General features: G+C 45.0%; 2 protein-coding genes across 8 annotated transcripts; one reads left to right on the top strand and one right to left on the bottom strand.

Annotated features, from left to right (window-relative positions):
• The first annotated feature begins 152 nt into the window (after window positions 1-152).
• trim25l (tripartite motif containing 25, like) lies at window positions 153-7,158 on the top strand. Its single transcript, XM_033616095.2, has 16 exons — window positions 153-901; window positions 1,443-1,538; window positions 1,684-1,917; window positions 1,997-2,156; window positions 2,243-2,275; window positions 2,367-2,405; window positions 2,498-2,542; window positions 2,655-2,708; window positions 2,802-2,849; window positions 2,978-3,043; window positions 3,298-3,507; window positions 3,630-3,740; window positions 3,943-3,978; window positions 4,081-4,149; window positions 4,245-4,310; window positions 4,949-7,158. Exons 1-16 carry the CDS (start codon window positions 272-274, stop codon window positions 5,521-5,523), a joined length of 2,472 nt encoding a protein of 823 aa, XP_033471986.2. The 5' UTR covers window positions 153-271; the 3' UTR covers window positions 5,524-7,158.
• trak2 (trafficking protein, kinesin binding 2) lies at window positions 6,405-23,423 on the bottom strand. Of its 7 annotated transcripts, none has more exons than XM_033616088.2 (17): window positions 23,285-23,422; window positions 19,725-19,914; window positions 19,055-19,240; window positions 15,345-15,404; window positions 14,472-14,548; window positions 13,649-13,765; window positions 13,209-13,427; window positions 12,945-13,023; window positions 12,719-12,849; window positions 11,601-11,675; window positions 10,991-11,128; window positions 10,770-10,894; window positions 10,468-10,608; window positions 10,085-10,383; window positions 9,485-9,997; window positions 9,270-9,369; window positions 6,405-9,129 (listed from the first exon to the last, which is right to left on the bottom strand). In XM_033616088.2, the coding sequence occupies exons 2-17, from the start codon at window positions 19,777-19,779 to the stop codon at window positions 8,346-8,348; spliced, it is 3,099 nt and encodes a 1,032-aa protein (XP_033471979.1). In that variant the 5' UTR covers window positions 19,780-19,914; window positions 23,285-23,422; the 3' UTR covers window positions 6,405-8,345. The 7 variants fall into 7 exon arrangements, with proteins under 7 accessions (XP_033471979.1, XP_078022039.1, XP_033471978.1 ...); XM_078165913.1 differs by having other exon boundaries at window positions 10,815-10,894; XM_033616087.2 differs by having other exon boundaries at window positions 10,085-10,608; window positions 10,815-10,894; window positions 23,285-23,423.
• Window positions 23,424-23,454: the final 31 nt, after the last annotated feature.

Here is a 23,454-nt window from a genome sequence, read left to right as displayed (position 1 = left end):
CACCTTTACTCTCCTGGCACTTAACAGTTTTCCACCGACACCCGTTTTCCCCGCTAGACCTGCCTGGTGGCTCTGGCCCCGCCCCGCTCACCTCTCCCTGCTCTCACCTGAGAGGCAGCTTCTTCTTCCTGTCAGTCCAGGTAAAACCTCCCTCTGTACATCTCTGAATCTTTCTTTCTCCTTAGACATCTCTGAGTGTCAGACCAGCTTACCATCTCTCTATTCTCTATTCTCTCAGGTTCTTCTTTCTGTTGTGTCTGACAGTGTCAGCATGAGTGCTTCACTGTGGACAGAGGAGCAGTTTAACTGCCCTGTGTGTCTGGATCTCCCAAATGATCCAGTCACCATCCCCTGTGGGCACAGCTACTGCATGGCCTGCATCAAGGACTACTGGAGCAAGGACGACCCTAAGGGGGTTTACAGCTGCCCCCAGTGCCGCCAGACCTTCTGCCCCAAGCCCTCCTTGTCCAGGAACACCATGCTGGCTGAGGCTGTTGAGCAGCTACGCAAAGGGGCCCGTAAAGCTGACGTGCGTGAATCTATGAGAAGCGCCCGTGGGGGTGCCTCCTCCTCATCCAGGCCCAAAAAGAAGCTCTCCTCCTCAGCAGTGCCGTGCGACATGTGCAAAGGAGAACAGCGAGCAGCAATCAAGAGCTGCCTGGTGTGTATGAGCTCATACTGCGAAGCCCACTTAAAGCCCCACCAGACGAAGAAGAGCCTGAAGCAGCATGAGCTAATTGCACCAACAAGCAATCTGGCTGAGAAGATCTGCACCCAGCACAAGTACCTGCAGGAGTTTTACTGTCGCCAGTGTAAAATGTTCGTCTGCTGGCTGTGCACCAGCAACCAGCACAAAGGCCATGAGTGTGTGTCCACCAAGGCTGAGCGTGTGGAGAAACAGGTAAGAATGGATGCTACACTGACCTCAGGCATCAGAGGAGAAAGAAGAGGGGCCCTCAACTAGTTATCATGTTTACTGTCATGTGATCCTATATCAAACTCAAGTGTGTGTGTGTGTGTGTGTGTATGTGTGATAGGTTAGGTACAATCCTTTTTTAATAAGTGGTGTGATTGAAAACCGATCAGGAAACATGCAGTTTCATTAATTTAAAAAAAAACCCCATCTTAAACAGAAAGTGGGCAGCTGTTTATAGAATAGGTGACTGTTAGTTCCATGAACAGTGTATTACTCCTCCTGCTACCTGTCCATTGTTCTGTGTGATGGGTTTCTGTGTGTGTGTGTGTGTGTGAGGGTGTCGTCCCATCTCCTTTTGTGCCTCACTGTGACTCCAGCCAGGCTGAGGACATTCCTAACTACATTCCTATCCATTCATAACGCTCCACCCTCTCCATGTTGTCACATGAACACAACTGTTTCCTCGTGCTTGTGTGAGATAGATGGGGACTGTGTTGATGTCATGTCTTTGTGTATCCTGTTACAGAAAGTGATGTCCGAGATGCAGGTGGAGAATCAGCAGAGGCTGAAAGACAGAGAGCAGGAGCTGAAAGACATGAAGAAGATGATGGATGTGATGAAGGTTGGTTGGTTGCACTGATTTTGCAAGTGCACTGTTTCTCAAAGTTAAAACCACATTTCCCATAAACCCTGCAATAATTTCACAGTTACTTACTGTATGTGTGTTTTGGCATACTGAGACATGATCGCCCTGTTGTCTCTGCCAGCGTTCCTCAGACAGGGTGCATGACGACATGGAGCAGGTGCTGTTGGAGCTGCAGCGCTCGGTGGAGCGTCTGCAGGACCTGCTGGAGGAGGTGCTGGATCAGGCCAGCCTGGAGAAGATGGGCCAGGCTCAGGAGGTCATTGACAGCCTGGAGGCCGAGATCAAGGAGCTGAAGAAGAGGGAGACTGAGATGAAAGACCTGGTGCGCTGTGAGGACAACATCCACTACCTGGAGGTAGGCTGGATCAAGGATGTGTTAGACTCAGCTATAGACTGTAAGTTTGCCCTTAACTAACCACCATATTTTCCCTCAGACATACGAGTCCATGTGTAGTCCTCTGGAGTGTGGGGACCTGCCCACTGTGGTGGTCAATCCAGAAGCTTCCTTTGAACCTGCACGAGACGCCATCCTGGACCTCAGGGAACGAGTCGAGGACCTGTGCAACCAGGAGCTGGGCAAGATCACCAAGCAAGGTCCATCCCAAGTTTCATATCTTGTTTTGTCCTATATTCTTTGCTTTTTATGTCTTATCTTCATCTTATCGTCTGTTCTCTTCCAGTCAATGACATGACTCTGTTCACGTTGGGAGACTGTAAGTTCCAAGCATTTTTCTTATCAACATGACCATAACAAAAGTTGGAGTTGTGTCTTGCTTGACATTAACTTCCTCATATCTTATCTAGCCAGCCGGAGCGGAGGACAGAAAGGAGGGATTTTTAAATGTGAGTTCTTACTTTGTAAAATAAATATATTAAAGGACTAGAGAAAGTCATTATTCCAGAAATTTAATATCTGATTTCCCATTTTTCTGTAGTGTTTTCTGGTCTGGGTTCTCGTAACACAAACAGCCGTCCGTCAGGTCTGTCCACGGTTTTTAAGTCCACATTTTACCTACCATCACTGCATCTTTTCACTGTCATCTTCCTCACATATAGTCGTAACGTATACGTGATTTCTGTCGTGTCTCACAGCTTCCACACCCAGTATCTCAGTCGGATCTCGGAGTACAGACAGACGAGGAATTGGTAATACACACTAACGTTCATTATAATATATGTGACAACGTCAAAAGTCATTCAAAATGCAGTCCTTGTTTAACGTCACATTTTATTATTCAGGTACAGGCCTAAGAAGTCAAGATGTGAGGAGCAGAGACACACCACGAGGTGAGGCTGTGTGTGTGCTGTCCAAAACCCCCTGATTTAACCTTAAACCTGCAGCGTGAGTCACCATGGAGGGTGGAGCAGTAAAAATGTGTGTGAATGTTTTAAAATAAGCTTCTTCATCTTTGTAGCGGACAGAGGCCACGCAAGCTCACCGAGACCACGGGAAAGACAGAGGAGAGAGGAAAGAGAAACAGGTAGGTTCATTCACCTCAATTCGACCTACAAGGTCGCATCGGCTCTGATTTAAAAAAAAAAAAAAAAAAACAGACTTCCTCATGATGATGTGGCTGTTACTTCCTACTGCTAGATGTAGTTCTGTCAGTACCTCATATTCCAGAAGTAAAGAAGACAGTTTGTCCTCAGCTGCTCAGCAGTTTTTTGGATAAGTAACTGATGTATTTGGTAAGCTGGAAACCGTAATCTAGCATCTGATATATTCTCCAAACAGTGAGGGAGAGCAACCCCAGACCCAGCCCGAGACCCAGCCCCACTCCCAGCCGCAGAGAGTCTCAGTCTCTTTGGAGCAGGTCCAGTCAGAGCCAGGCTATCCCTGCTGCGGCCCCGACCCCGACTCCAATCCAAGTCAACCCAACTCCTGCCCCAGCCCCTGCCCCAGCTCCTGCACCTGCTCCTACTCCTGCACCAGCATCAACTGGAGGTACAATTACAACCTTTTGACTAAAGACAAAAACTTGTACTGTTCAGCTTTGACAATAAATGCTCACATCAAAGTGTAACACCTTTTGTTTTCAATCTCCCTCCTCTCTCCTCCTGGTTCAGGGTCAGGTTTCAGTCGGATGGCGTCGATTAGCAGCCTCTTCCGCTCCCATCGCCGTGGCACCACCCCGGCTACCCCAGTCAATAACTCACCCGCACCAGGAGGAAACCAATGTAAGATCAAACTCTCATACTCTCCTCTTTAATTTAAACGATTTAAAGGGACAACCCATCCCAATATCAAAATATTTTCCTCTTACCTGTTGTGCTGTTTATCAGAGTAGATTGTTTTGGTGTGAGTTGCCAAGTGTTGGAGATAATGATAATGATAATGTTTCAGAGTGTCTAAATGTGTGACTTGTGTACACTTACACAGGGGGGATGGCTTCTCTGCCTGAAACACCAACAGAAAGTAAGATGGCAGTCTTTATACTCTATATGTCAAATAATCATTTTCTTCTTTTCACTTGAACATGGGTTAGTATGTGTCTAACATTGTATTTTCATTGAATAGTTAACCCTGGTCTCTTCTTGGACTTGCCCACCCCGACCACCATGAATCACTCTCCTGCTTTCCCTGGATGTGAGTTAATGTACCTTCATCTTCATGCCACCTCCATTTTGAGACATGAATGAAAGTGATGCATGCAATAAGAATGTTTTGGGGTTTTTTTCCAGTGAGAGAGATCAACATTGACAGCATCCAGGCCCCAGAGCCGAGGACCAGAGAGGAGTTCCTACAGAGTGAGTCTCAGTGTTTAACTTCATCTAAGATGCTGCAGATATTGATGAAAATGTTAACTCCAAAAAACATAAAACGTATCACTTCCGGTATAGAACAGGATGTTTCTTAAAAATACCTAACATACAGTAGGTGTAAAACACACAAAGTTCAGTACTCTGACGAGAACAATCTCAACTCAAGGTCCAATTAGTGGCTTTTTCAGCACCTTTAATCATATCACATGGTCTTCATCAGCAGACAAGTTTGCTTAGTCGTCATAGAGATGGATCTGTGGACATGCGACCTCATGATCTATTGTGATTTCATCCCCAGAGGTTTTAGGACTTTTTTGTTTGTGCTGGCATTAAAAATGTAGTGTGCAAAACAATCCCAACTCAAGGTCCCCTTGCTAGTATTTTTTCTGGGACTTTAAACTGTAGAACATGGTGTTCATCAACTTTTAAACCAACATGGACGAGATGTTCTAAAAGCACCATGGATAATACAGCAAAACAGCTACTGTGTTAGCTGGTGAACAGATCTGTCTCCATAACAACTGAGCACACTCCATGTGCTGATGAAGACCATGTTACAAAAAGCTTTAAAGAATTTTCTTTATTTTCCAGAACATGTGAATAATTGTCCATTAACCCTCTAGACTCTGTGACCCTGACTCTTGATCCCAACACGGCCCACCGACGGCTGACTCTCTCCGACGGCAACACTAAAGCCACCCTGCAGGCGGCGGTGCAGCCCTACCCTGACATTCCCCAGCGTTTTGATGGCTGGACCCAGGTGATGTGTGCGAGCCCACTGTACGCCCAGCGCTGTTACTGGGAGGTGGAATGGAGAGGCCGGGGCTCCTCTATGGGTGTAGCCTATGGTGCATTGACCAGGAAGGGCTCAGACGCCCGGTCTGGGCTTGGCTACAATGCCCAATCCTGGACTTTGGAGCTGTCGGACACCTGCTGCTCAGCTATGCATGACAACGAGAAGAAGGACATACCGGTAACCTACTCCCCTCGCCTGGGTATCTACCTGGACCTGTCCGTGGGCACGCTGTCATTTTACAGCGTAGCAGAGAGCATGACACACCTTCACACCTTCCGTGCTAACTTCACCCAGCCGCTTTATGCTGCGTTTGGGGTGGGCAGTGGAGTCGGGGTGGGTCTGGACTTCGCCCTCGGCCAGTTCAGCTCCAGCTCTGACAGCATCAAGATTTGTCCCATGTGAGGGTGGCAGCTGAATAACGCTACATTAAATGGTGATCTTGATATATTTCAACCCGGACCCTATGATCTCATGTTTTGGGATCTAAGTAACAAATAAAGACAAGAATTTTGAAATGGTACAGCAGCCATGAAACAGGCTGCAATGTGACCATTTGGGTTTGACACCGACATGCTCAGATTATTATTTTAAGTGCCTGACAACATTATGGAACAGTTCCCTACAAAGATAGACCTTAATGTTTAACCAGAAACAGCCCCAAAATCATTATAACCAGGGCCACCACACTCCATTTATATAAACAGAAAATATTAACATGGTAACACACACTTTGGTCAAAGTTCACAGATGCAAAATAAAACTCACAGAAGCCATCTTGGGTTTGTCTTTCCACTGTTCCATCAATCACCATCTCTGGTTTGGGTGAAATAAGCCCTTAATTCACCCAGTTAGACGTGAAACGATGCTGGCTGTATACATGCTTAAATTACATCTTATGTAAATGAAGTCTGGTGGAATTGTCTATGGTGATTTGGGGGCTGTATCTGGTTAAACAAAAAGGATCTCACTCTGCCTCAATACTGGACCGATTTCAAAAACTACTTCAATACCATCAGACAACTGATACAGCAGCTTGGAAGTGCTCATGCTGATTTAAATCTCAGGACACAATGACTGAAAGATTCTGTAAAGTTTGCTTACACCTGATTTTTTTAAAAATATATTTTAAATGCACTTAGTGAGCAAGGTTTTTGTCTATAGCCATGGCTCTCTGGATTGCAATATCAGTGTGTTGGTTGGTCCATTACTTTGGTCCAGATAGAAATATCTCAACAGCAACAGCATTCCCAAAATTTTATAATGAGTAGCAGTAAACCAGTCAGTGACTTTGTTTCCATTGCTTTATTTTAAAAAAGAGGCAACTGAGTAATAGCCATGAGTAGTTTACAGAGGATCATGATCTTGGAGGGGAGGCAAGAAGTCATCACAGGACATTTTGTATTTTAGCCAAAAAAAGACCCAAACCCAAACCTCCTGCTGTACTGGAAAATATGACAACTACAACAAATCTAAAGATATGAACAGTCTGCATGTGCCTTCTTTCCTCTTCTCTCCACTCCGACAAACATTACACAGAAGCTTCATTTGTTAAATATGTTATAGCTAATTAACACAAAATGCATCATACAGTACACACGTTTATTCCTTTACTTGATTAATTTGGATTCCCTTCTGTGGGCCTCTACATTTGGAAAACAAAAAAATAATGCTGCATATATTAAAAGCTTATGTCAAAATGTTAGCTGGCGTTGTTACAGCAGGCACACATAATGCTAAATGTTCTCTTTAATATGTTAGAATCTGTATACTTCAGATATCTGTGTCGCTAAATAAAAGTTAAATAAAAAAGCGCAGTAGGTTAGTGGGAGGGTCTGCTTGGACTGACGGATGTTAGGGACAACAGCACTCAATTAATTTGGATAAGCTTTCCTAAAGGAACACTTCCACCTGCTGGCCAGTGTGTGAACCACATACGTCAACCCCGAGACACATTTTGAACACAGAAAACAACCACATGTGCACATATGCATGTGACATACCACTAAAATAATGTGTCAGTGGCTTTTCCCTCTGAACCCGTACATCCCACAGGCCTGAGACAAGGAAACTGAAATGATAAGATGTTCTTTTAAGGGCCTACCAAGACCACGGTGAAATGTTTTTGACCAAGCAGTGATCCTTAAATTAACCAACCTCCAAATCCAAATGAGTGCAACTTATATATACAAACATGGCTTCACATGAACATAAATCATTAACAGTGCTGGCTTCCACGTAAGGCCTCATAAAAACACACAAAACACAAGGACCTGAAGGAAAAAGGCAGACCCATTTTTTCTTGCCCAGTGGCTTCAGCCTGGCCCCACCTGTCTGCTGACAGGTGCATGCTGGGACCTGCAGGCAAGGTTGACAAGTCATGCGGACGCTTGCAAGAGGCGGGAACAGGGGCACGGCACATGGACGGTCACCAGACACCCGTGCAACAATGGACTACTGTCAAATCATTCGAATAATAATACTGGCATGTTAATGGCACGGTCTGACTACGAGATTAGCTTGACAGTGTGCTATTATGCCAGCTAGCACTTCAAGTCCTCAAGTTATAAAAGCATGTTGAATCCTTTCTCTTGTGACTGTTTTTATTTGAAGATAAAACCATTTGTTGTATAATGGGCATGGCAGGCGAGCATGATACTACTTTATTACAGACTAAAGCTTTTAAAACCCACTACAGAACAAGCCCTTGGAATAGCAACGCTGGATGCTCAGTCATTCTCTCTTTGCCTTTTACTTACGTTCTCTTCTTTATAAAACCCACGTCCTCCATTCCTTCTACACCTTTATCTTAACTCCTTCTTTTCCAATCCACGTCCACAAACCATCATTCACTTTCTTGTTACCTACCTACCTACCTACCTCTACCTTATCATCCAGAGCCTAACATGACAACTACAGAACCTAATTAATGACTGAGAAGGCAGCGAGAGCTGAATAACCCAGTCAGAGACAGACTAAGGCCTCAGCAACTAGCATCATGGCAAACATCTACACACACAGACACTGCGGTATAGCTAAAAACAGTCAGTTAAGTTCAATTGTGCTTTAAAATGAAGTCATAAAAAGGAGGGATTGTTCTGCCCGCCAGATGCCCTGACTCCTCTCTTCAAAGGCTGAGAGGAGGAGAGAGGAAAAGGTGGGTGGAGGTATAAAGGAGGGGTTCGTTCTGGAGTTTGCACCCTCCCACTCCATCCTCCTTTTCCCCCTCAATGTTTGGTTGTACTTGACGGGACATGGGAGACAGAGGCAAGTTTCCGGCGCCGCTCTTTGGGGTTTCCCCAGGGTGTTGGGGGGAGGGCCAGGGAGGTGGGGTGAGGAGGAGGGTGACCAGCTGACTTCCCTGCTCGGGCGCCGATCATGGCCGGGAGGCTCTGGTTGCGCCTCAGGCCATCCAACAGACTTCCCCCGCCAGCTGACACAAACGTAGAAGAATCCTGCCATGGTGCTGGAGCCTCAGACTCTGCACCCTGGAGCACCTTGGTGAATCCAAGACGCCGTAGCCTCTCCACTAGGCCGACGCTGACTGGGTCAGACCTTACTCTGCTTGACTTAGGGGCTGGGACAAAAGCTGGGGTTTCCTGGGAGGGGCTTGGTAAGTCGGGATGTGGGGCACGGCCTAGATTTAACCCGTAAACGTCCTGGAGAAAAAGCTCCGCTGGCCGCGATGCTAGGAAATTGTCAGCCGGGTGCTGGCGGGACTCGGGGGGCACCGGGGAGGGAACAGGTGAGTGGGAGGGTGAGTTAGGGGGCGTGCTTGGGAGGAGGTGGAAGAGAGGTTGCCTGGGTGTGGGCTTTGGAGATGGAGGGGGGGTGTCAGTGGAGACTTGTGCAGAAATGCCCCTCTCCAGGACCAGCTTGGCCAGGCCACTGGTGGCCACAGGAGGGCGTCGAGGGGGAAAGGAGTCACCCAGACTCAGTCTGCAGGGAGTCACAGGAGTGCTGGGACCGGTCCTCATGGAGCTGGGTGTGTTGGCCAGAGACGACCGAGAACTAAAAAACATGAAGAGACAGAGATAAGGTGAGAAGAGAGACGTGCCCTTTGTAAGACGCCATATTCTTTGCCCTTCATCTTCTAAAAATAAAAAATACAGATACATAAATGTTCTCTTTATCCTTTGCAGAGCACTGACCTTGGGGTGACCTGTGTGGTGTCACTGGGGTGCAGGATGCGGCATGTGGTGAAGGTGTAGGTGGAGAAAGTGGAGCTCTGACACTTTCCTGGATTTTGGACTGAACACACAACAAATCACGTAATGTGAAACACTTACCATCATGGCAACAATTAGCAGCAATGTGCTTAACATTCCTCATTAAATTTTATTGCTCCCTTCTATAAAGTATTTACCAGAGGAAGATGTTGTTGATGTCGACATGCAGATTTGACTTTGTGATTGGACCACTGACGTACAGGCTGTTGGAATGGGCTGAGATGATACGCTGGATTTCTCAGGGATGTGTCGGGGTGCGGGGGTCAGACAGAGGTCCGATCTAACTGATGAGGAAGTGGCGGGCGTCCCAGGTGATGGTGGCATTGCGGGTGACGGAGGCGGGACAGGGAGAGGTGTCACCGAATGCTTTCTGTCTTTCCTCTCCTCTGGCGTAGACGAACAGCGCACCTTGAAGGTGATCCCGCCATCCTCTTCCTCATCCTCCTCTTCCTTACCCCGCTCTGCCGCCCCCTTCTCCAAGGCACCTCTGTGCTCTTCATCCTCCTCGTCCTCCTCCATGTCAGACAGGCGGTAGACGGCGTCGTGGGCCAGTGGGCAGAAACCTTTGGTCACTACTCCAGGGTGGGGGTCCAAGATGGTGGCGAGGTGTGGTTTGGCCAGCTGCTGCCAGTGATGGAGCGTCAGTGAACCTGGAAAGGAAAAGTTACGTTGATGCACCAGGAAAAAAATGTGTTTTATGTGAATATTTGCTGGTTTTCTTATAACTGAACATTTACCTTCCATTGGTTTGACGATCTGAAGCTTCTCAGGCAGGAAGGTCTTAAAAACGCTGGAGCTGAAGGAGAGCTCTGACAGGTTGGAGAAAGAGGAGAGCACGCTGCCCATCGGTGAGCTGCAGCAGCTGCCTTCCCTGTCTCCCTCCGTCCCTGCCAAGGCCTGAAGCTTCCTCTCGCGCTCTGCCTGGAAGAACTGACGCTCGCACAGGAAGTTTTGCCGTCGCAGTGACAGCCGGTGGAGCGCTCTTGTGAGGTCATTTCCTCCTGGACAGCCGGGCTGGCCCATTCGCACCTCCTCCCTGCATACACACACATTTATTGAGCCGAAAAGGCAAAAAGTCGTCCTCGAGTGAAACTGCAAGACAGCAATAGTTGTAACATACCCCTGAGTGGATGTGAAGGGCTGTGCAGTCATCACTAAAGAGCTCTGCCCTGAGCCGGGGATAGGAGGAGTGGCCGAGGCTGGCCGCGATGTTGAGGCGTTGATGGAGCGGACCGTTTGGAAGACTCGCTTCTGGGATACTCTACAGGAAGAAGAGGTCAGAGGTTAGAGACGAGGTCCACAAACTGACGAGATACTGTAGACTACTGAACCTGAAGTTACTGAGTGCAGCAGTTATGTCCATGAGCTTCATTTTAATCAGTCCAAAAAACTAGTGATAGAAATAAATGTGAATTATTGGACCTTGTGCTTGAAGTGCCCATCAGTAGTGAAGTCTGACTGTCTGACCTTTGGTCCCTGAAGGCGGTCTCCTCCTCTACACTCAGCTCTCTCCTCATGGTGCCTTCGATTTCTGCTGCCAGAGAGTCCTGTACACACAGTTTTGTTTTGGTGGTTTTGGCTTTGGTGCATTTTATACCTTTATGTTACGAGTGTGTTGGGATTATCCCGAGTGTTTCTCTCACCATGGGGTAGAGGCCGTAGGAAAGGTGCCGTCGCATCCCAGCAGAGGGAGTGTTTTTACTGCGGAGTTCTTTGATCTCCTCCTGGGACTCATGGAGCATCTCTACGCACTCTGCATTCCTGTCCGCCAACTCGTCCAGCTGCAGCACACACACACACACACACACACACACAAACACACACGGGCAGTGGTTAGTTAAATGACTTTGTTTTTATATGCAGCAATTACTTAAGCAAAGGAAAGTCTTTAATAGATTTTTAAATTAGGCGTGCACTCAGACTGTAAATGTATCATTTAATTCGTCAATTGCCTATTACTGGATTTACTAAATTAACATAATTACTAATTTTTAGTTTATTTTAACCATGATTTAAATGAGGCAATTAAACTATAAAAATGGAATTAGATTACTCTTTTAATGATTTCATTTTTCTTTCTATTTAAGAAACAGTGTCATGGTTTGTTACAGCTACGGCATGTTAACCCTAAACATCTGGGATTTAGCTTTACAGTTCAAATAAAACTGGTCCAGTTCAGGAGTCCTTTCATACATAAACAGAGAACACTTCCTGTGAGTGAGTGAGTGAGTGAGTGAGTGAGTGAGATTGTACCTCTGCTGTGAGTTGTCTCTGAGCTTCTTTAGACGCCTGCAGGTGGATCCTCAGCTCCTCTTTCTCCAGAGCCAACTGCACACACACAACACATCAGCATTTAAACAGATGAGAGGAGAGAAGAAGAGATGACGGCCACTGATCGGGGGATGTCATTGTTTAGAACATCAAAAGTAGGTCGGAAGTCAAGTCCCAAGTCAAGACTAAGACTCAAATCAAGACCACCATGTGCCAAGTCAAGAGCACCAGGTGCCATGTGAGGACCACTAATTACCAAATCAAGAGCACCAGATCCCAGTTCAAGACCACCAAGTCCCAAGTCAAGACCACTAAGTTTCAAGTCAAGACCACCAAGTCCCAAGTCAAGACCACTAAGTTTCAAGTCAAGCCCACCAGGTCCTGAGTCAAGACCATCAAGTTTTAAGTCACGTCCCAAGTCAAGAACTCTGAGCCCCAAGTCAAGACCACCAAGAATCAAGTCAAGACCACCAGGTGCTATGTCAGGACCACTAATTACCAAGTCAAGACCATCAGGTTTTTAGTCACATCCAAGTCAAGACCACCAGGTGCTATGTCAGGACCACTAATTACCAAGTCAAGACCATCAGGTTTTTAGTCACGTCCAAGTCAAGACCACCAGGTACTATGTCAGGACCACTAATCACCAAGTCAAGACCACCACACCACAAAGACCCAAGTCAAGACCACCAGGTCCCAAGTCAAGAACACCAGGTCCCAAGTCAAGACCACCAAGTTCCAAGTCAAGACCAGAAAGACCCAAGTCAAGAACACCAGGGGCTAACTCAAGAGGACCAAGAACCAAGTCAAGAACAGTAGATGCCATGTCAAGACAACTAATTACCAAGTCAAGAGCCCCAAGACCCATGTCAAGACCACCAGGTCCCAGTTCAAGACCACCAAGTCAAGACCACAAAATCCCAAATCAAGACTACCAAGTTTCAAGTCAAGACCGCCAGGTCCCAAGTCAAGACCACAAAAACCCAAGTCACGTCTGTGTTCCAAACCTTAACAAATCATGATTAGGGTTAATAAGCGACTGTTAATAAGTTAATAAGTCACTGTTGTTAATGCTGAGTTGAAAGTCTTTGTCTCCTCACCTCCTTCACTCTGTGTTGCAGCTCTACAATCTGAGAGAGCAGCTGAGCGATTTCCTCCTGGTGTCTGAGCAGCTCCTCGTTCTTCTGAGACAGCTCATCTGTCAGAGACACCATCTGGCTATTGGACTCACCTGGAACCAACACACACACAGAGACCACAGGTAAAATCAGCATCCCAGACATGAGACTGGGTCTTTTAGTGTAAATGTGTGTGAATCTCACTCACGGAGCTCCTTGACACAGTCATTCACTAGCTGCTGCTCCTTCTCCTCATAGGTGATGGTGTCAGTCTTCAGTTGACATGCCTGGAGTGGAGACGTTGAGAGGAACCAGTGAGTACTTCCACCATCATATTCATAATAATTCATGCTGTCAAAAGCAATAATTACACCAACTTCTCAAAATGTGGTTATGATTTAAAGCTTCCCCTTTCACTTCTTATTATCTTCTACCTCCACTAAAACCTCATCCATCCTGTTACACCTCGTACCTCAGACCTCAGCAACAGATTCTCCTCCTCCAGCTCCTGCAGCTTGTTCTGCAGAGACTCCAGCTGGCTGAGTGCTGCAGCGGCAGTGGTTCCCCCTGGTGTCTGAGGCTGCCGCAGCGGCGTGGACACACTGGAGTCTGTCTCACTCTCCTCTGAGGCGCTGGCCACGATCCGCAACAACTCGTCCTTCTTACTGAGCTCATGCTGCAGCTGGTGAACCTGGCCAATGATGAAGGTGTGGGTGAGTGATTACTGTGTGAGATGTTCAGAAATCTGCAGATTCCTGATATTCATACGGGTTCAGAGAGACACAATTTCATTGGTTGCTTTTTTGATTTTAAGTGCACTGATATCCCTCATAATTGTAACACCTTTTAGCTCCACTTGGATTAGCAAACTATTGCAATTTTAACACAAGCATGTAACTAGCATGTAGCTACCTGGTCCAGGGCCTGTGCTAGCTGCTCCTCCAAGGCCTCATTGCGTTCCTGCAGCAGGTGGTTCCTCTGAAGGAGTGACTGTCCAATCCGAGCTGCCAGCTCCAAGTCTCTGTCCCGCTGTCCAGTAAGAGCACAGAGCACACACCAGCAAAGTAGATGCTGCATCTTAAAGGGTGACTTTGGTATTTTTTATCCTGGACCTGGACAGTTTTTTAAATTAGTCCAGTACTGAGTGAGAGCTGTGCAGCCAGCACTAGCAAAACAGGCTTTCCACTTGGGAAAAGTGCTTATTTTTGCCACTGACAGGCTCAGGTTATAATTTGAAGTGTCTGACATTATGGAGAGGATCCCTATAGTGATAGACTTTTTTTGTCAAAGATCCTTTTTGTTTAACCAGAAACAGCCCAAAAATTGTCACCAAAAGCCACCAAACTCCAAACTTCTATTGACTTTGAATGGAGTGCGTTTTTTACGATGATGAAATTACTATTTATTTAAATGGATTCAAAGGATCATACCCTTGAACAAAAAGGTCTATCTCTGTGAGGATCTTTTCCGTAATATTGTCAGACATTTATAATATTAATATGAGCCTATCAGTGGCAAAACCAATCACTTGTAGTTGACATAAATTGACAGTATGTGCAGGCCTCCAGTGGTTACATTGCAGCCTGTTTTGTGGCTGCTGGCTGCAGTGGTCTCTCTCAATACTGGACATTGTTGTTACCAATAGTCACTTAGACACAGAAACAATAGTCCAGGTAGAAAAATACTGAAATTACTTTAATACAAAACAAATTGTTACAAGTGTGTTTATACCCACCTCAGCCAAAAGGTGTGAGACCACTTCGATATCATTGTAAGTCTTGGCCATCTGCTCCACACGATCAGCACTGAGGACTGGCAAGAGAAAAAAAATACTTTTAGGAGATACACAAGCAATCACACCCACACACACACACACACACACACACACACACACACACACACACACGCAATATAGTCTGCAATTTGTGGCATGTGCATGCAAACACACAATCTTTAATGTAAAAAACAAATAAAACCACCACATCACTCCACACCAACAGACACACCTCTGTTGCATGTCATGTTTACTAACTACCCAATACAATAACCACAAGCAACATTAGCAGCCACTTCCTCTGAATCTTTACTGTAATCACACTGTAGCAGCCAATCGTGAACAAATGTGGTTAAAATATAAGTCACTTTTGACACTGATCCCATTTGGTGATATAGCTCCACAACATGGCAATGTGGTTGCTCGTGGTCTGAATGTGATGAAGTAACAACAGCACTGAACGCACACTAGGGATGGGACGATACATGATTTTATCATGGATTGCAATAAAAAACAAAATAAGTTAATGGCATATTTTAATTATTGGGATCATTATCGTCCCTTACCTAATGCACACACACTACATAGTGCTACAGTACTACAAGCTGTCTACAGTGGCAGATGACCTATACTATTCAAATCTCATCTGCTCTCATCTACATGCAAAAAACAGAGAGGGGCTCCAGGTCTTTGGCCTTGGAGTGGCTCCAGATCCAAGTTAAAGTGTAGCTGCTGGAGCCGGAGCCACATTGTGCACTGAAGCCCCTCTCTCTCACACTGGAGCTAAATGAAGAAGTTGCAGAGCAGAAGAGGCAGATAGAGAGAGAAAGATACCTTTGGAGAGGCTCTGAGAGCCGGGGTGGGAATAAGAAGAGGGCTCCAAGGCAAGATACGCTAGAAGAGAGAGAATATAAGGGGGAGTTCAAAAGGTGCACAAGCAGCCAGCTTGTGTTAAAGAGACAGAGAGACAGGAGGAAAGGAGGTAAGAAGCTGAGGGTGAAAGCTGAAGCTTCATTAAATCAACTTCACTTAGAACATTAGTCTGTCGAGAATCTACACATCAATTAGTTTGGTCCACTTTTAGCACCTGAGTGGGTGTCACCAGCGCCGCACCGCTCCTCCTTCCACCTGTTCAAAGAAAAGTTGCAACTCTAATCATTGAAACATTGCCTTTTACTAAATTCATTTAACAGACTCCAGACTCTGCACCTAAATGTAGCCCACTTATAAAACTACATTTTTATATTGTGTTTGCTGCCTCAATTATCATATCATGTTCCACATCTTCATAGCTTAAGCTTTCTCTTCTCTCTATTCTTTTGAGCTGTCGTCCAGTAATTTGAAGCCCACAATGACCTCTGGATCTAGACACTGCACTCTGCGCTCCAACAACCAACAGTTAAAAATAACCTCTGCCCAACAGAGCCATCTTTGTTACACACAGGGAGACAGATAAGGTGCATTCACAGCCCATATAATCTCTCATGTTACTGTACATTTGATGCCAAGTGTCACACACACACACACACACACACACAAACACTTCTATCTTTGTGAGGACCCTTGTTGACATAATGCATTCTCTAGCCCCATACCCCAATCTTAACCATCCCAACATGCCTAACCCCAGCCTAACATGTCCTGACCCTTCAAACCAAGTCTGAACCTTTTAAACAGGCACACACACACACACACACAAACACTTATACACTCTTTTACCTCCTCCGAAGAGTATGGTGTCACTGTATAAATGATGTCCATGCTCTGGTTTGATCATGATCTACCAAACACTACATCAAAAATTAAAGGTACAACCCCGGATGCAGTCACACACTCCACATACAGAGTGACACAGTCTTGTAAGTTGCTTTCACTTGTAGAAGACAGTGGCTGAACTCTGGCCACAATAAATTACATAATTGCAAAGTCCAACCAGTAACAAAGTTTTTTTTTCATATTGATTCTTGGATCGCTGGCAGTGCATTGGTCAATGTGTGACTGGTTAAGAAACACTATGAACCTTTTAATCCACTCTCAGTTGGACCTTTGGCAATAATAAACCTTCACAGGTACAACACTTTGTAACACCCAATTTGATTGTCCAAGATTCTTATTATGAGTCGGAAACCCTCCCGTCCACTGCGATTGTATTGTCGAGCAGTCCCCTACTCCCCTACCCCTAAACACAGACATTGTATCGCAGACGTTTTGGTCTACATTTAGCTGCAGAGTGAATGCTATTCTCTGTCACGCTGCTCTTGGGTAAAGGAAGCTGCAGACCAGGAAGAGCGCCAAATTTTTAAGCCAATTGGCATGGTGGCCAAACTGTGTAACTACAACTTCCAGGTCCATCACGTGATGCCACTGGGCCCAAAATGACTTTCCCCGGACACTTTTTTCTAATGTCACAACCTCCTAAAATAACTCCTTTTACTATCAGGATTTTTACCATTTGGTCCGATAACATTTTAAAGTCTTGAAGAGGCGCACAATTGAATCATTTTATCTCCATTCATGTTTGAGGAGCTCTAAACTGGGAGTTAGCTGCTTGGCCAGTGGACGTCTCTAGTGCCCTTACTCTATGGGAACTTTTTTGGCTTCATGCACCACTAAGCAACTTTCACTGGCGTTAACAAGGCCCTTTGTCCAACTTAACATGATACAGTCTTTGGCTTTTGCTTGATATCTAGTGTTGGCAAAAAATATTTATGTAAATGTTCATTAGCTTAGTTAGCGTGCATTGGCTTGAAGGGCTAGTTTGGCTTCCTTACTATATTACGTGTATGTCCCTGACACCCTGAACATCCAATGAACACTATTCACTTTCAAATGCTTTATTGCAGAAAAGAAAATAAAGAATAGCTTAATATTTGTACTGAACAGCCACATCTGATTAGACTGACATAATTCTGAGTCCGGTACAGCCCTAAAATAGTTATAAACACAAAAAAGAATAAATTAAACAACAAGGATCAGTTTTGCTCGACTAAATGTGAAAGTTAGAGGCAAAGGTCAAGTTTGAGGATCCACATGTTGCACTTGTACTCATAAAGTTGAGGTTGAGGCTGGAGCAGGTAGGACACACACATGTGAGGTCACAGTGTCCAAGACTAGAAAGCATTAGAAGTGGGCTTATCCTCTATTTAAATTCCATCCATGTGTCACCACTCTGACTCATCGCTGACATACTTTGCATTAAAATAGAGTTGTAACTGTGTGAAGTTTCTGCTGTTCAAACAGCATTTTTTGCGAAGTCTGCACCAGACAGCTCTCTCTTCCAATTTCACAACGTGACACAAAAATGGGATACCTGATACTTGTATCATCATGTAGGAGTATTGAAATATTGGCTATTTGAACATTGTCAGCATTGTCTAAAAACCACGCACATTTCTTCATATATATGTTTGCTTTACAGCCAGGGAGAATATTAGCACACTGTGCCTCAGCAAGTGCATCAGGAACTATTAATAGGACATGTTTGATTTCACACTGCAGAAGTGGAGCAAATGTTTCACTGAGCAGGAACATGAGACCAAGACTCCCTTACTGTACCCCTGCTGTCACACATGCAGCTAATAAAACCCATACACATACCACCTGAACACATACAGAATCATGTAAACAAAAGCATTCTGCATCCACCATGTTACACTTCACAGCACAGAGTGGAAGTACAGTATGGATTGCATGAGAACAACACACAGGAAGTCGCATCTAACCAATTGTTACCACTGCTCCCACACACACAACTTGTTTGAATGTAAACACACAAGCATTCATTCAAACTTGCCCACTTCCTGTCTTTCAAGGAACACAGCAACACACACACAGCACAGCTTCTACACCCCTTCCCCTCCACTCTGTCACGTTCTGCCTGACCTTGCAGACACGACCGGAGCTGCCTCTGCGCTCACACCGGCTCACGTCTCCCTTTATCTCTCTGTCACAGACATACCCAGCTCCATGCAAACGCCTTTGCTCACCTTCCACAGCGAAGCTATCATAAACCTCCTCATTGTGGATGTTTAAAACCGGCATGGTCCAACTTTTCGCTCTACAGATCTGTCCTCATCCTCCGTGAATCCCCCCTCCTCATCATTCTCTGTCTCGTGACTCTGGCCCTGGCTTTGGACTACACTTAACTCTGGCTGGAGCACTGAATTCCTTTTGCTCAGTCGCTCTGGCTCTCTCTCACTCTCACTCTCACTCTCACTCACACACACACACACACACACACACAGATCGGTCTGTCTGTGCTTGTGTGAACCAAATAGGCACAATGAGAACCCTGTGGCAAATAATATCCACGCTAAATCCCTGTGATTTTAATCGAGGAGGATGTGCGCTGCATAAAATGAATCCCTCACGTGCCTAATGCACTGAGGCACACACACACACACACACACACACAGAAACACACCATCTGCTCACTGATGTTGCCACAGGCTTGACCAATCAAGAGAAAGTACACCGAGAGACATGGAAACAACTTCAACTTAGTGTCCTGCCCGAATATGTGAAATCTAAACGCGCACACTTACTCATGTAGCGGAAGGTCTCCTCGGCCAGCAGGGGGGAGATGGCACTGTGCTGGCCGGGGGCTTCATCTGGAGAGCAGCTAGGGGACACCACCCAGTCCTGGCTGTCCGACAGGTAGACAGAGCCGGAGTCGGCCGAACCGGAGCCCAGAGAGCCGTAATGCTTCCCACTGCTGCCCAGCCCCTCATCTGAAAGAGTCAGATAGATTATCTAATGTCCATCATTTAAAAAACAATCAGCTATGATAGTGTAACATTGGTGACGCATTACAAATCATCATGTTATCATGCATTAGTGACAATATAAATGAATGGGATGCTTTTATTTTGTAAAAACGGTGCAGCCCTGGTGAAAGGAAGTCAGACTGCAGTGAATGTGTTTTGAGAGCGAGTGTGGGCTGATGAAACATTTGAATGTGTGTGTGTTTTCTTGGCTCAGGCACAGTACAAGCCAATGTCCTTCCACTTGAGCAAATATGTGGTTTACTGGGACAGATGGGGCTAACTATAGCACTAAGCCCAAAGACACAGCATACTGTACTTCAGGGCAGCAACATGACATTGGCAGAGTGGCATTTGAAAAATGACTGCAGCCTTTTGAAATACACACATCTCACTGATAGCAGTATCAACATTAATTTCACAGATGACACACACTCCTGAGACATCCTACCTGTCTCAGTGCTCGACTCCTTCTTCTGCACTGCCCGGGGTTTTGCTTCAAACATGTCCTGTCCTTGGAGCGGGAGGGGGGGAGGGTCCCCGCTCACGAACACAAAGCTGGGCAGAAAACGGGAGACGCTATCGCAGTGTCATCACATCCTGTTTCTGCACTGATAGGTGGTGCCTGCACACACCTTTACCTGAGGAGAGAAATGTTAGACATCAGAGAAGCAATGATCCCAGAGATAAAGATATAAGTTCATGTTGACTTTGCTGTTTACAAGCCAAATTAAGGCCAGCACAAATGTTATAGCAGTCACTAAAACTAGTTTAGTGGTGCAAGATGTCATTTTGTTGCTTACAATGAGTGTGTGCGCACTGAAGCAAATATTCCTCCCACACTGTTTCTACTGGACACTTTAACCATTGATTGTCTGGCATCTTCTTTAGTATTCAGCAGATCTTACGTGTCACTACAACCATTTAAAGAACATCAGTCAAGCCTTAAAGTCTCAAGAACACTTTTACTTTCTTCAGTCTGTATGGCACAAATAATTTGTAAAATAAATAAAAGAAAGTCACTCATTTAGAGATCACAGAGTAGCACCAAGCAAGCCAGCTGCTATATGTTTTCATTTCCTTCTATGTGCCACATACTGTTTTAAGGGAGGGCCAAGGGGTGAGACAGAGCCCTCCCACATCCTGTTGCCTATCTCTGTAGGGACTGCTCCAGGGCTTAAAGGGATGACTAGAGGAATGAGACAGGATGTGCTCTCTTAAAGGGATGAGCTCTCAGTAGAGAATTTGGAAAATGTAAGACCATCTGTAGACACATGTTTCTGTACAGTATGATACAGTAATGAATTATGGGCAGCTCCGATAATTTAGTATTGTAGTCTCATAAAGCTAGGAGGCATTTGAGAGACCAATTTTTTTTAAAAAATGGTCAAGTTGCCAGCAGATATCCTTTAGCCCTTACTATGCCCCCAAAATGCTGGATACTAATGCAGTTTAATAGCATCTTTCACCTCCAGTTTGTAACATAAATGAAGTCTCCAAGCTCAAATTAAGACAGCCACTGGTCACATTGCTATGATGTCATTGGGGACAGCTATCTGCAGAGCCACAGAAGACATTATACAACTGATCTTCATGAGTAAAATCTGTGGAGGCCTACGTTCAAGTGCTGCTATGTTACATCAACTACTTTGCTAAGAGGACACTGTGCAGCATCATGTGTCCTTCCATCCTGCATAACCCTGGTACCATCTGCATGAATGACCTTAGTGCTTGGCCTGTGCGGGCAGACATATCTGTGGGTGAGTGTGTATCAGTGGGCATGCCTGTGGAAAGACAGCGTCCTTGAGCAACATTCATCCTCTGCTTACATAACACTGAGGCCGAAACTGTTCGCTCCGTGGAGGAGATTAATGTGATGCAGTAATGCTGCAGCCTAAATGTGCTGTTTACCAGTAGAGGCCTGGCAGATATACTGTGCTGACCCATTAATGGCACTGGGATTGGAATTATAATGGTCTCATTTACATAAGGGCTAAGTGCACTGTCCATGCACAGAATGCATATATTAATCATCCTTAATAGCAACTGACATCAATGTGAGCCAGATGAAGATATTTTGCACCAATTATGTTCATATTCATCACAACAACGTCTTTTAGATGAAGCTTCATTTTGTCCCTGATTTAAAACGCCATGGCTGATCTTGACCAAGTGCCTGTGAGTCATCTCATGAGTAACACAGCCAGACAACTACATGATTGTGATACAGTCTGAGCTTGCCTGGACATTAAATAGCAAGAGATGCACTTTTAGTCTCAGGGTCTTTTTATCCCCTTGACAAGGTTAAACCACAAACTATTTTGTTCTAATAGAAATTAAATGATGTGATTTACGTCGTACCACACATGCACACAATTTCCTTTGGCTTCAAAAAGCTGGAGAAAATCCAAACCACAATCTCAAAACTACCACTTAAGTGTTGGTAATAGATTATTGCACACTATAAAATGAGTAAATGTAAGCACAACCGCAAGATGGCAGCCTCTGAAAAACAGGCAACACAGCAGCATTATACACAACACTAGTCTGTCACAGCTGTCCCACAGGGCCTGTCTGCTTACATCAGCTTTCATCTCCCTTCATGTCTAATCTTTTCATTCAGCTGACGCTCCTATCCAGAGTGACCTACAAGTGCAGCAGTAAAAATGTCCGTATCTAAATACCATGCTCAGGTATGGTACTACTATGAGTTCAAAATGAATAATACAACAGCAAATACTACAAGGAGCTCTTTCCTCTCCACGCCTGAAACTCCAACCTGAATTTGTTCAGGGTGGAAAGATGTGCTTCATTTGCCACTTTTTGCCTCATGTCACCGTTTCCATCTGTGCTGTGTCCCAGCATCTGCGCTCGGACAGGGCCTGAGGACTTGCTTTAAAAGGAATAGGACACTGGCAGCAGCATGTGACTCTGACTGGACCCGAGACTTTACTGTAACTGCGTATCCAAAAACCTCTGACTGGAACTTCAGCACACATTCCTTGAAAGAAGAAAACAGTACAGTGTAATGTAACTAAAACATGAAATCTCCTCTGATCAGATTTGTTGCCAATATCCATAAAAACTAACCTTCACATGTGCCAATAATCTACTTTGAAGAATTTGATTATACCAAACTCTGTTTTAAAAACCTACATTTTAGAGACTTTTTAATTGTCGGTATATGTGCAGACAAATAAATATGACTTAATATGACTTTGATTAATCCTCAGGAGCTACCCTCCATTTCGGCATGACTTAAATATACGACAACACAATTATTTGTGTATAATTTTACTATTTTGCTGTAACTCTACAATCATCTTCTACCTTGGTGGGCTGTGGAAAAGCTAAAATTGAGGTTTTAGTGTTATCAAGTGCTGCTTTGTGGGCCATTTACAAGCCGAATTTACAAGATCCCAGCGTGCAATAAAATATATTTAAGTTAAATTATCATAATTTCGCTTTTAGTTTATTTTTAATTATAATTATGTTTTAAGTATATACTCGTTGACTCCCTCGTTGACAATCAGATATGCAAACAGACGGAGAAAGCTTCGTGTTTAACTGCCGATTAGCTAATATGTTGTACATTTATATACAATTATATGTATTTTTTAAAGGCATAAAGGTGACCGTATTTAAAACATGAACCGTTGATGATAATCAATGTTGTTATGTTAGCTAACCAATAAACAAAAATGCACAGCAGGCCAGCTAACGGTTAATGTGACCGTTATATAAGCTAAACCTACAGATCAGCAGGTAGCTGTTAGTCCTTTGTTGAAATCTAATTTAATTTAACCTACGATTATATTTATTTTAATAAGTATTAAGCATTAGCTAACGAAACGTTTCGCATGTTTTCCTGTGCTGGGCGAGGATGACAGCTCCACTGTTGCTTGGCATTGCGTTGCCATCGCGAGCTCAAACTGGCAGCATCGCTCACGCGGGCAGCATTACGGCATTAAGGGTAATTTTAGAAAATGTGTCTGATTATCATAAACTCACCCTATGTCAATGTTACTCCACAGCATTGACAGTTCCAGTGTTACATGTGGTGTCTGTCGATGCCTTCACCAAAACCTCAAACAATGGAGCGGAAGGGAGGGAGATGGTGTGTGACTCATCACCGCGCGACAGAGTACACTCGATGACGTATTAATCACGCGTCAATTATC

The sequence above is a fragment of the Epinephelus lanceolatus genome, chromosome 24, assembly GCF_041903045.1.
Source record: "Epinephelus lanceolatus isolate andai-2023 chromosome 24, ASM4190304v1, whole genome shotgun sequence".
Taxonomy (NCBI): domain Eukaryota; kingdom Metazoa; phylum Chordata; class Actinopteri; order Perciformes; family Serranidae; genus Epinephelus; species Epinephelus lanceolatus.
The sequence above is the reverse complement of the archived record's forward strand: the minus strand, read 5'-3'. Positions and strand labels throughout refer to the sequence as shown.

What these genes read in the sequence shown, in the direction of transcription:
- trim25l (XM_033616095.2), top strand. Translation starts at nt 272, where the DNA reads ATGAGTGCTTCACTGTGGACAGAGGAGCAGTTTAACTGCCCTGTGTGT. An exon ending in CTGAGCGTGTGGAGAAACAG is followed by an intron (nt 902 to 1,442) that starts GTAAGAATGGAT and finishes ATCCTGTTACAG; the next exon opens with AAAGTGATGTCCGAGATGCA. An exon ending in GAGAGAGGAAAGAGAAACAG is followed by an intron (nt 3,044 to 3,297) that starts GTAGGTTCATTC and finishes TTCTCCAAACAG; the next exon opens with TGAGGGAGAGCAACCCCAGA.
- trak2 (XM_033616087.2), bottom strand. Translation starts at nt 19,779, where the DNA reads ATGTTTGAAGCAAAACCCCGGGCAGTGCAGAAGAAGGAGTCGAGCACT. An exon ending in TGACTGTGTCAAGGAGCTCC is followed by an intron (nt 12,850 to 12,944) that starts GTGAGTGAGATT and finishes TGTTGGTTCCAG; the next exon opens with GTGAGTCCAATAGCCAGATG. An exon ending in GATCGTCAAACCAATGGAAG is followed by an intron (nt 9,998 to 10,084) that starts GTAAATGTTCAG and finishes TTTCCTTTCCAG; the next exon opens with GTTCACTGACGCTCCATCAC.